The 12,990-nt window shown below is 45.0% G+C and overlaps 1 protein-coding gene across 1 annotated transcript; it reads right to left on the reverse strand.

Annotated features, from left to right (window-relative positions):
* Nucleotides 1-1,960: 1,960 nt before the first annotated feature.
* LOC123158247 (protein SAWADEE HOMEODOMAIN HOMOLOG 2-like) lies at nucleotides 1,961-3,172 on the reverse strand. The gene is made up of 3 exons (XM_044576313.1): nucleotides 2,944-3,172; nucleotides 2,598-2,856; nucleotides 1,961-2,012 (listed from the first exon to the last, which is right to left on the reverse strand). Exons 1-3 carry the CDS (start codon nucleotides 3,170-3,172, stop codon nucleotides 1,961-1,963), a joined length of 540 nt encoding a protein of 179 aa, XP_044432248.1.
* Between the last annotated feature and the right edge of the window lie 9,818 nt (nucleotides 3,173-12,990).

The following is a 12,990-nucleotide window of genomic DNA, read 5'->3' on the forward strand; positions in this document are numbered from 1 at the left end:
CGGTTTGTGACACCAACCGGGACTAAAGGCCCGCAGCCCCCCGGCGCGGGCTCATGCCATGTGGTGGGCCTTTGGTCCTGGTTCATGACGAACCGGCACTAAAGGGGGGGGGGGGGCTTTAGTCCCCACCCTTTAGTGCCGGTTGCAGAACCGACACTAAAGGTCCTTACAAACCGGGACTAAAGACAGATTCAGCACTAGTGGAAGTGTAGTATTTTAAACAGAGACATTCTGTTGCATCGTAGGCGGATGGGGGAGAAGGGTTGTTCCTTTTTGTGCCCATGATAGGTCTATTGGCCGTCTTTTGTTTCGGTGCTCCGAGGGAGGTTTGTTTGGGGTACTATCCAATGTGCTTCAAATGTTTGTGGCTCCCTTGAACCTAATACAACATGTTGTATTATTGCTTGAACGCCTCCCTCCAAGTTGTTGGAGAATGATGGCGTAAAAACTGTGTTTCCAAGGATAGTTCCAATGATTGTCCTCTACGATTCATTTACTTTTTCACAATATTGATGATTGGTTAGTCTCTATGGAAGGAACAGGTGATGAAGATCTCCGGCGAGGATCTAGAAAACCCGCGGTGGGCACGACCGAGGTTCTTGATCAAACAAAATGATGCTACCAGATGATTCAGGGAAGACACATGGTGGTGTGCCGCTTCTATTTGCTACGGTTGAGAAGTCATATATTTATTTTATTAAAGCCTAACAAAGGTGTATCATACAGTCAATTTTTCCTTATTGAATGCCCGCTCTACCTCATTGGTTATAAGAAATGGTGACATGGGTCCACATGAGAGCGAGTTCACAAACTATGGCGACTAGTAGTCAATGCATGTGTTCCTTCTTGAAAAAACTCCAAATGTACATGGTTATTGGCACTCAATAATACCCTCTCTTGGGAGAATATCACTAGCGCGAGGGTCCTAAATTCGGTGGGTTTTGGTTTAATTCAGGGTTGTTGTGGCTTGCTAACTGGGTTGTGGGTCTGACTAGTTTTTGTCCATGCGCTGCTATGGATGTTGTGTTTACATGGCAATGACACTATGGTTTGTCATTTTGTCTAAGTCAAAAAAATCTGTGCCATTTATAAAAATATTGCTTTTTCTAAATTCTCGCCTCCACATCTATTTATAAACCGATGACATGGGTGCACACGTTAATGAGTTCACAAACGGGCTACCAATAGTCAATACCCATGTTTCGTTTGGGAAGAGAAAAAGCAAATTGCTAGCGTGCGCTCCCTAAGCCGTCAGTGATGAGTTTGGGTTTGATCCCCTATGCTATTGCTCACTGGCACATGAGTCCACTCGGTTTCGTATATGTTATCCTTTTTCAAACATCCACTCTCTCGTAGGTAGTAACTGGTGAGAGGGTATTGGAGCGCACAGCAGCTAGTTTGCAAACACTGGCTACCGCTCGTCAATGCTCCTTATTGAACACAAAGCAAAGCCTGCATGTGGCACCATGTTGCACATCCGAGTGAGCATAGGCTTACTGACTTTTGATAACAAAGGATAACCAAAAAAATTATGATCAACCTAAGGGGCTAATGATCAACAGTTTTATATGTTTGGACCAAAACAACACGCAAAAGGAGATTTTATTTTCACTTTAACTAAATTGGAGCTAAATCTGAAAACGACACACATAAAATTTACTGCAATTAAATCTGAAAACAGCAAAGGCATGGAGTACAGGTCCGGAACTCCAAACATGCAGTGCCAATTTTAATGGATTCATTTCAGTAGAGGTACAAATAAAAAGTAGTTGTGCACAATGCCCACCAAGAAGCAGGTTGCATAATCTGAGAAAGATGTAGACTAATCTGGACCAAAGGTTTGTGGTCCAAAGGCACAAGTTTCGGTTTTCATGATTCAATGAAACTGAGTTTTCATTTGACACTTTATCTTATTGAGCAGACATGGAGATATCAGCCTATCCGATACAATACCCCCTCTTCACGATTTTCCGGTCGGACTTTTTGGTGCCCTCTTCAATGAAAGAAGTACTCTGTAAAATAGTAACCATGAAATTCAGTTAGATAGTTAAAAGTTCATAATGTAAAAGTCAATTTTGTACAATGTAACCATGAAATTCAACGATAGTTTATTCATAACAGTTTTGAAGCTTGATTTTTAGTTATTTAAACTGTTAAATGTGTCGATTAGTTCATTCACTTTCCCCTATCACCTATTACTTTTGCCTATAAACAACTTAACTAAATTAAACATCTCTTCTCAATAATTCTTTTGCTGCATCATCTTAAGAAAACTTTGCTCTGCAATATAGCAACTTTATCAAAGATGCATACAATATAGCAACATAAAAAAGTCCTACGTGAATTTGAACTAATATTCTAATAAAGCCAGTGTCCCAATAGAGCCCCTCTTTTATGTTGCCTTCGTACTAAGCATCTCAAAACTGGGAACCACATTTCTATATTGGACAACATAGCGACGGTTCAGGGAAAACTAACTGTAGATCCCTACAGAGTACCGAGCTATATTTTTTGTATATCTCTGTTGATTTCAGTAGAGAAAATCCCTTCATTACAAGACAAAAAGACTACTACTCGAGGAGTATGCGAGACTGTACCGGCACAATTCCTCCTCGCTGTCGCTGATCGGGGTCGGGGCTGCCTGCTGAGACGCTGTCGTCGCCGTCCCTTGGTCCTCGCCGAACTTCTTTGTCAGATCGTCCAGGAACTCGCTCAGCACCGGATCTTGGATCGGTGACTCCGGCACGCAGCAGACCACCTTGATGCCGACCTTGTCCAAGCAACCGCTGCGCGGCCCCTCCGTCCAGCGGACCGTGAAACGGCACGCGCACCCCTCCACGCCGTGCGCTGCCCTCTCTACCTGCATATTTGGTCGGCGCCTATTACTACTGAAGCATATGCGTGTGTTGACGAACGCACTGAGTAGGACGAGATGCGGAGGACTTACGGTTTCGAGGACGGCGTCGTAGTACTTGAGCTCCTCGACGTCGCCGTGGATATCGCAGGCGAGGCAGAGCTTGTCGCCCGGGCGGAGATCCCCGCAGCGGGCGTGGTCGAGGGGCGGGCATTCCCGGCGGAACCTGGCGCGGAGCGCCTCGACGTCGCCCAGGGATGCGAAGTCAGCCCCTGGATTGTACCACTCGTCTGCATCCTCGGTGGAATTCTCGAACATGACGCGGAGCCAGCCATCCTGCACAACCACGCGCGCGCCGTACCACGCCTCGTCGGACCGCGCGCGGTACTCCATTCGGGGCCGTGGGCGGCGCCGCGGCGGCGGCGGCGCCGGCACGGTGGCCTTCCGCTTTCGCGACTTCGGCATTTCAGCGGTACCGTGGGAGTGGCGGCGCTCTGGGTGGTCGGTGGGATTTGGGCCGAGGACAGGGCGGCGGGTTTCTCGATGTTTTATACCGTCCAGATTCTGACAATCTTTCTAGGTTTTAGGTTTAGCTTTGGTCGACATAATGTGCATAAACACCCCTCAATAAAAAGAAAAACATAATGTGCAAATACTTAGGGGGTCCGTTTTGTAAATATAAGTATTTTTAGATATTACAATATAAACTACATACAGATGTATATAGACATATTTCAGAGAGTAGATTCATTCATTCGCTCCGTATGTAGTCCATTATTGATATCTCTAAAAAAGATTTATATTTAAGAATAGAGGGAGTATATCTATATACCTTTTTTAAAGAAACATATTTTATTCCTCAGATTATATATATATATATATATATATATATATATATATATATATATCATTTACAATATAGTGAGAAATAAAGTCAGGGATTATAGATTCCCAAACATAGAAGATTTTTCACTAAAAGAGTTATTCGCTAGATTGTGAGCCAGTTCATTTGCTTCATAGCGACACTGTGAATATAAGACACTCGCAAGTTTCAGCCCTAAATGTTTGCACTCAAGTACCATTGCAACATCTGAGGCCACATAAGTTTCTGGTTGTTGCATTACTTCCACTACAAAGCTTCAATCTGACTCACTGATCACTTTTTTACATCCGATCATCCCTGCATCCATTCCGGATCGTTGTTATCTCTGCTGAGTCAACGCTGGTCACCTGAGGAATGAACCATGTTGCCGCAGCAATGAAGTTCCCTCTTCCATCATGGGTAATAGCGCCTGTTGCACCTGAGAATGTTTTAACTCGGAAAGGAGCATTAACATTCATTTTGACCACATCCCTAGTCGGTCTCTTCCACATATTATCATGGCTTCTTATAGGCTCTATATACCTATTGATAAAGTATGGAGTGTTTCTACTCGTCGGCCATCGTACGTTTTATTAAAAAAACAGGTGTTTTTTTAAATATTCCACGGTCCAGTATTAAGTCCCTCTCATTTATCTCTATCTGTTGGGCTTCGGCCCAACTTCTGTATTCACTATCGCGCGCAGCTGGGCACTGGTTAGTATTCCGAGTTCAGCTATAGTATGCTCAGTTCACTCTATTTTCCGCCCGTTTAGGTCTATGGTCTTTAATAGTACGATTATACAATTGTGGTTCATCATTCTTTATTTGGTTCTTATGTAATTCTTGAATATATGTACCTATGAATCGAATAATGCATTGGTTGTTTGAACCTGATGGATATGAATAAAGCTATAGCATACATTCAAATTCAAATCCGGTACAATTTGAAATAGCAGCAATTAAATTACGGTGAAATTACGCTCTCCAGGTCGTTACGGCGCACACGGTTGATAAAACACAAACGTTTGCGATATACACTATAATCCGACACGGTTCACAGAGAGGAAACATGTGCAAGCATGCACATAATTTCCGCTTGCACTAGTAGAAAAAGGGTCAAACGTGAAGCACATTAGTGCCGGTTTGTATTTGAGCCGGTACAAATGTATACATTAGTGCCGGTTCCAACGGCTAGCCGGGCCGCTCTCATTAGTACCGGTTCGTGGCTAACCTTTAGCACCGGTTCGTGCCACGAACCGGTACTAATGAGAGTGGTGGCAGGATGTTGTCAGTCTGGGCCCCCTCCAGCACCTTTAGTACCGGTTCTTGGCACGAACCGGTACTAAAGGTCGTCCTACATAAACCCTTCGTCCACCCGAGCTCGCTCTGTTCTTCCCCTTTCCCCTCTCCTCTCTGTTCTTCCCCTCTTCCTCTCGAGCTCATCACACATTTTGCCCAAAATTTGTCAAGATTTGAAGGCCCCCATCCATTCAAATGATCACAAAGGTTAGCAACTTTGTCCTTTCATCTCTCATTGCTAGATTAGCTCTTGCAATGCTTTATATAGTTATTAATTTGTGAGTTTAGTAATTTGGGAGGAAATATATATATGTGCTAGTATTTGATTTATATGCAATTTGAGGTTAAAATAACACTTAGTTTGCATATGTAGGTGTGGTTTACTTAGTGCCTTCTAAATCTCCGTCGTAACCACCGTCGATCGCCCGCACCGTCCCGTCGCCGGCACCACCTTGTGGTGAGCCTCTTGTTCATGAAATTTTATATAAAAAATTGATGTTTGTGTGATTTGGATATATAGTTACTCGTATAATAATTATCTTACCCGTACGTTCTTTGTTATACATAGTGCCATGGTTTTGATATCCGTCCCCGTCGGCCCTCGTCCTTGTTATGATTCGGATGTGGTATATTCTCTTTTAAAACTATTTGTTGCATTTCGTGTTTATGACAAATTATGCCCATCAAGTTGACATAGATATTTTTATCTAGGAGGTATGTGAACCGGAAATTCCAACCGACCCTATTGTCGAGAGGTTAAATTTAGTTGAAAGAGAAAACGAGTACTTGAAAGAAAAATTGAAAAGAATTGAGGGGGAGAAGATGGAATTGGAGTTGCATGTTGCCGATGTCGTCGATGATCACAAGATCAAGAAGGAGAAAATGCGCTTGAAGATTAGAAAGATTAGAAAATATGCCATCGATAGTGAGGCTTGGTATCATTATGCTGTTGGATCAATTGTTACCTTAGTTGCGATCTTGATCGCATTTGTTGTTGCATTTAAATGCTTTAGCTAGAGAGTTATTTGTTTGTTGCATTTAAGTGTTGTATGAACTTTATGTATGAACTTGTATTAATTTGGTCTATTCGGTGTTGTGTAATGAAGATGAGCCGGCAATGGATGTACGATGACCGATGCTCTCCCCAGTTCGTTGAGGGCGTGCATACTTTTCTGCTTGCGGCTGAGGCAAACAAGCGGGCGGATGGTTTTATGCCTTGTCCATGTGCTGGCTGTAAGAATGGTCGCAATTACTCTACGTCAAGAACCATTCACGTCCACCTGTTTGAGTCCGGTTTCATGCCCCACTATAATGTTTGGACCAAGCACGGAGAAAGAGGGGTTATGATGGAAGACAATGAAGAAGAAGAGGACGACGACAGCTATCCTGGCCATGGGTTCCCTGAATACGATGATACAACAATGGGGGAAGAAGCTGAGCCGGTAATGCGGGAAGAAGCTGAGCCGGCAATGCGGGAAGAAGCTGAAGAAGAGGCATCAGATGAGCCCGTTGATGATCTAGGTCGGGCCATTGCCGATGCAAAGAGAAACTGCGCAAGTGATTTGGAGAAGAAGAAGTTGCAGCGCATGTTAGAGGATCACAAAAAATTGTTGTACCCGAATTGCGTAGGTGACAAGAAAAAGCTGGGCACCACACTGGAATTGCTGCAATGGAAGGCAGAGAATGGTGTATCTGACAAGGGATTTGGAAAGTTGCTGGTAATGATAAAGGATATGCTTCCAAAGGACAACGAATTGCCCGAGAGTACGTACGAAGCAAAGAAGGCTGTCTGCCCTCTAGGGTTAGAGGTGCAGAAGATACATGCATGCCCTAATGATTGCATCCTCTACCGCGGTGAGTACGAGGATTTGAACGCTTGCCCGGTATGTGGTGCATTGCGCTATAAGATCAGCCGCGATGAGCATGGTGATGTCGAGGGCGAGCGCCCCAGGAAGAAGATTCCTGCCAAGGTGATGTGGTATTCTCCTATAATACCACGGTTGAAACGTTTGTTCCAAAACAAAGAGCATGCCAAGGCGATGCGATGGCACAGAGAAGACCGTAAGAAAGACGGAAAGTTGAGAGTACCCGCTGACGGGTCGCAGTGGAGAAAAATCGAAAGAAAGTACGGGAAGGAGTTTGCAGATGACGCAAGGAGCGTATGGTTTGGTCTAAGCGCAGATGGCATTAATCCTTTTGGGGAGCAGAGCAGCAACCATAGCACCTGGCCTGTGACTCTATGTTTGTATAACCTTCCTCCTTGGTTGTGCATGAAGCGGAAGTTCATTATGATGCCAGTGCTCATCCAAGGCCCTAAACAACCCGGCAACGACATTGATGTGTATCTAAGGCCATTAGTTGAAGAACTCTTACAACTGTGGAATGGAACAGGTGTACGTGCATGGGATGAGCACAAACAGGAAGAATTTGACCTAAAGGCATTGCTGTTCGTGACCATCAATGATTGGCCTGCTCTCAGTAACCTTTCAGGACAGACAAACAAGGGATACCACGGATGCACGCACTGTTTGGATGATACCGACAGTATATATTTGAATAGTTGTAAGAAGAATGTGTACCTGGGACATCGTCGATTTCTTCCGAGCAGGCATCCCGTAAGAAAGAAAGGCAAGCATTTCAAAGGTGAGGCGGATCACCGGACGAAGCCTCGCCACCGTACTGGTGCTGATGTACATGATATGGTCAAGGATTTGAAGGTGATATTTGGAAAGGGTCCTGGCGGACAATCTGTTCCAAAGGACGCTGACGGACGCGCACCCATGTGGAAGAAGAAATCTATATTTTGGGACCTGCCATATTGGAAAGACCTAGAGGTCCGCTCCGCAATCGACGTGATGCACGTGACGAAGAATCTTTGCGTGACCCTGCTTGGCTTCTTGGGCGTGTATGGGAAGACAAAAGATACACCTGAGGCACGGGAGGACCAGCAACGTATGCACGGAGAAGACGGCATACATCAGGGTCATGCAAGCTACGCTCTTACCAAAGAAGAGAAGGAAATCTTCTTTGAATGCCTGCTCAGTATTAAGGTACCGTCTGGCTTCTCGTCGAATATAAAGGGAATAATAAACATGGCAGAGAAAAAGTTCCAGAACCTAAAGTCTCATGACTGCCACGTGATTATGACGCAACTGCTTCCGGTTGCATTGAGGGGGCTTCTACCGGAAAACGTTCGATTAGCCATTGTGAAGCTATGTGCATTTCTCAATGCAATCTCTCAGAAGGTAATCGATCCAGAAATCATACCAAGGTTACAGAATGATTTGGTGCAATGTCTTGTCAGTTTCGAGTTGGTGTTCCCACCATCCTTCTTCAACATCATGACACACGTCCTAGTTCACCTGTGCCAAGAGATTAACGTTTTGGGTCCTGTATTTCTACACAATATGTTCCCCTTTGAGAGGTTCATGGGAGTCTTAAAGAAATATGTTCATAACCGTGCTAGGCCAGAAGGAAGCATCTCCAAGGGCCATCAAAATGAGGAGGTCATTGAGTTTTGTATTGACTTTATTCCTGACCTTAAGCCGATTGGTGTTCCTGAATCGCGGCATAAGGGCAGACTGGATGGAAAAGGCACGCTAGGAGGGGAACAAATAATATGTATGGACGGACATTCTCTCACTGAAGCACACTACACAGTTCTACAGAATTCCGCCTTGGTGGCTCCGTATATGGATGAACACAAGAATTTGCTACGCTCCAAACACCCGGAGCGGTCTGATGACTGGATTACACGTGAACAAACCAGGAGTTTCGCCAGCTGGTTGCAGACACGTACCATGCATGACACCTCTATTGAAGATGACCTGTACTTGCTGTCCCAGTTACCATCTTCGAATATAATGACTTTCAAAGGGTACGAGATAAATGGTAATACATTTTACACGATCGCCCAAGATAAGAAGAGCACCAACCAAAACAGTGGTGTCCGCTTTGATGCAGAAACCAAGACGGGAAAGGAAACATATTATGGTTATATACAGGACATATGGGAACTTGACTATCGACGTGGTTTAAAGGTCCCTTTGTTTCGGTGCAAATGGGTCAATATGACACGAGGCGGGGTAACGGAAGACCCGCAGTACGGAATGACAACAGTGGATCTCAACAATCTTGCGTATGCAGACGAACCATTCGTCCTAGCCAATGATGTGGCACAGGTTTTCTATGTGAAGGACATGTCTACCAAGCCAAGAAAAAGAAAAGATAAGGAAGCGAATGCATCGTACGATGAGCCAAAGCGGCACATAGTTCTTTCTGGGAAGAGAAACATCGTGGGAGTGGATGACAAGACAGACAAGTCAGAAGATTATGAAAAGTTTGATGAAATTGCTCCATTCACAGTGAATATTGACCCGAGCATCCCGTTAAATGATGAAGATTTTCCATGGTTACGGCGCAAAGGGACACACGCGAAGAAAAAGTTTCACACCCAAAGATCTGGGATGTGATCGGCTTCACTAGCTATCATCACTTTCTTCTGTGTTTCGCACCGAGAGGGGAATCTCTGTAATAGTTAGGGTAGTTATGTGTTTTGGCATTTGAAACGCGAAGAAATTTTATGTGCAAACAAATTCTTTCATGCCTTTACTGATTTTTAAAGTTAAGTTATTCACAAACTAGTGATTCACACTAATTTCAAATAATTCAAAATTTAAACTATTCAAATTTGAAAACTACGAGCACTAACAGAAAGTTTGTAATTTTTCGTACCTAAAACAAAAATGTTCACAAAGAAACTCTAAATACACAAAAAAAACAACACAAAAATAAATAAAGCAAAAAATAATAAAAAAAAGCCCTAACAGAAAGTTTGTAATTTTTTGTACCTAAAACAAAAATGTTCACAAAGAAACTCTAAATACACAAAAAAACAACACAAAAATAAATAAAGCAAAAAATAAAATAAAAAGAAGCCCGCCTACTAGGCCAGAGCGGCCTGCATACGACTAGAAACCCAACCTGCCATTGGGCCAGGATGCAGGCCCGCAAAGGCCAAGTGGGCCCACAGGGCTGCAAAGAACACATAGGCCCAATAAGCCTGCTTTGGAGAGGAGCTCGAGAGAGCGACCGCACGGGGGTTTATAAACCAGTACGGTCGCCCCTCGGCTAGCGAGGTGGGACTAAACTTGCCGCACCGCACCTGCACCAGCGCACCCACTTTAGTACCGGGTCGTGGCACAAACCGGTACTAAAGGGGGGCCCTTTAGTACCGGTTTGTGCCACCACCCGGTACTAAAGGGGGTCGCTTCCCACCGCTTGGCCTGGCCAAAATAGGCCTTTAGTACCGGTTGGTGGCTCCAACTGGTACTAAAGGTGCCTTCTATATATACAACAGCTACGAAAATTTCAGTTTCCCTCTCTGTTTGTTCCTCTGTTTCCGTCTCCGTCGCCGTCGCCGCCGCCCTCGATCGTCTCTGTCGCCGCTCGTCTCCGTCGCCGCCGCCATCCCCGTCGCCGCCCCCGTCCCCGTCACCGCCCCGGGCCCGTCCCCGTCGCGCCGTCCCCGTCCCCGTCGCGCTGTCCCCGCCGTCGCCGCCCCGGCCGTCGCCTCGCCGTCGCCGTCGCCCGCTGTGAGCTCTCCTCCTCTAACCCCTCTCCCTCGCCCCCGGCGGCCACCATGGGCGCCGCCCCTCCCCGAGCCCATACACACACACACACACAAGCATGCATGAACACACACACACGTACATATGTATTTTGTATGTTTAATTAGTTTAGATTATTTAGTGTTTAATTAGTATATACGTATTTTGTATGTTTAATTAGTTTAGATTATTTAGATTATTATTTTTTCACTATTATATATGTATGAATGCATGTTAGATGGATATAATTAGTGTTTAATTAGTATGGAAATTTTTTATATAATGTTGTTTTTCAGTTTTTTAATGGATGTATAGAAGTTGTGTTTTCTGTTTTTAGTGTTAGATGCTTAATTAGTATGAAATAGTATATAGATTTTTGAAATAGTAGAAATGTTAGAAATTTTAGTTATCAAAATCCAATCATTAAAAAAATATTACTTTTTGCGGGCATATAGCTAGTATTTGTTCTCGACGATGCCCGGTCCGCATCCTCGCCGTCGACCCGTCCGCGACAACGTCCAGCCGACCCATGTCCGGGACTGGGCTCCGCCGGGCTGGCACTGGGAGGTGCTACCTGGAGGGGCGCGCCGCTTGATGAGGAACCCGGCCCCGGGTCCCATCGTCGACCCTGATCTCGTTTGGTGGCCTTCGTGTGGGCCAGTTTCGGTGCGGACGGACCCGGCCCCGCCGGAGGTGGTACGTCGCCGTGTCAGGGAGGAGGACGAGCACGTCCATCGCTACATGGTTGCGTTAGAGGGCGGCAAGTTCTCCAATACCTGGCAGTATCTTCGGGGATCTCACTTCAGCTATGATCCTGTGAGGGTTCCTTCTCTTTGGGTGTCCACTGCCCGCGCCGCAGGAACCGTGAGTGTCCTAGATTCTTCTGTAGTATTCGATCTTTAATTAGCTAGCCAGTGATGTACTATTCAATATTATATATTATTCGAGATGATGTATTCGAGATTATATCTATTATTCTAGACGAAGTATTCAAGATTATATCTATTATTCGAGATGATGTAATTTGAATACTAAATTGTTTTATATTTCTTTTGAATTAGTTAAATAAAAGCTATGGCAGACAATACCGACAGAGAGGGAGAACAGACCATGTTCGATATGATACGCGGGCCAAATGATGATCAGAATGAAGAAGATTATGACGGCTCCGAATTTCTAAACAACACCGGAGAGGGTGATATGATATTCGATCGCGACGACCGAATTGATGAAGTCATGAACTACGATTATGACGATGACGAAGAACATGTTGATCCTGAAACAACAAAGACCGGCGAGGTATATATATTTATATAAGCAGGTATCTGGTGATCATCACATGTTTTAAATGACTTGAAGATATATTAACGAATCAATCTTTGTTCTTTCAGCCATCCGGATCGAGCAAATCTTCAGGCAAAAGGACGAAACGGGGCCCGAACAAAAAGTTGAAGGAGGGCGTAAAGTACAATATCGAGACAGTCAGACCTAATGGTGAACCATTAGCGCCTAAGAAGATTGCAGACAAGTTCATTCGTCAGTGCGGAGTTCTTGTGAAGGACCAACTCCCGATCTCCCTTCAAGAATGGAGAGAGCCAGCAAAAGACAAAAGACAAAAAGACAAAGAGGACGCTGCTCCATGTCCAGATGTTACTTTTGTCGACAAGAATCAAAAAGATCTGCTTTGGGATACTCTCATGGAACATTTCACCCTACCAGATCATTTCACAGAAGCAGATGTGCAGAAAGTCAAGGACGCTGCTCTTAGGAAGATGGCGGTTGCATTCAAGAACCACAAGAATCGTGAATGGGACAAGTACGTCAAGGGAGGAAGGAAGACTCCAGTATTCGAGGGAACACTAGAGAACCAACGTGCTCATTGGGACGATTTCGTGAAATTCAAGGATTCGGAATTAGCTAAGGAATGGTCGAGAATAAACAAGAAGAATGCTGAAAAAAAGGATAAGTTCCATAAGCTGGGGCCAGGTGGCTATGCGGTGGCAATGCCTAAGTGGGATAAGTCTGAGAAAGAGATGGAGGATGCAGGTGCCACTCCGGTTACTAAGAGATGGCCCCCCAGGGTCAGGACTTGGTTCTATGCGCATGGGGGGAGTTGGACCCGAAGACAGGCAATGTTTCGACGAGGGCAAGTCTGAAGGGAGCCGACGATGCGATACTTCTTGCAATAGAAGAGGCACGATCGGGGGTGTTCCAGCCCAACAGAGAGAACGACAAGCTTACGCGTGCCCTGGGAAATCCTGAACACCCGGGAAGAACACGAGGCAAGGGCGCTATTCCGTGGTATGAGGGGTTCTCAGACTGGAACACCGACTATAGAACCCGTGCGAGAAAGAAGATTGCGGAGG

The sequence above is a fragment of the Triticum aestivum genome, chromosome 7B, assembly GCF_018294505.1.
Source record: "Triticum aestivum cultivar Chinese Spring chromosome 7B, IWGSC CS RefSeq v2.1, whole genome shotgun sequence".
NCBI classification, from domain to species: Eukaryota; Viridiplantae; Streptophyta; class Magnoliopsida; order Poales; family Poaceae; genus Triticum; species Triticum aestivum.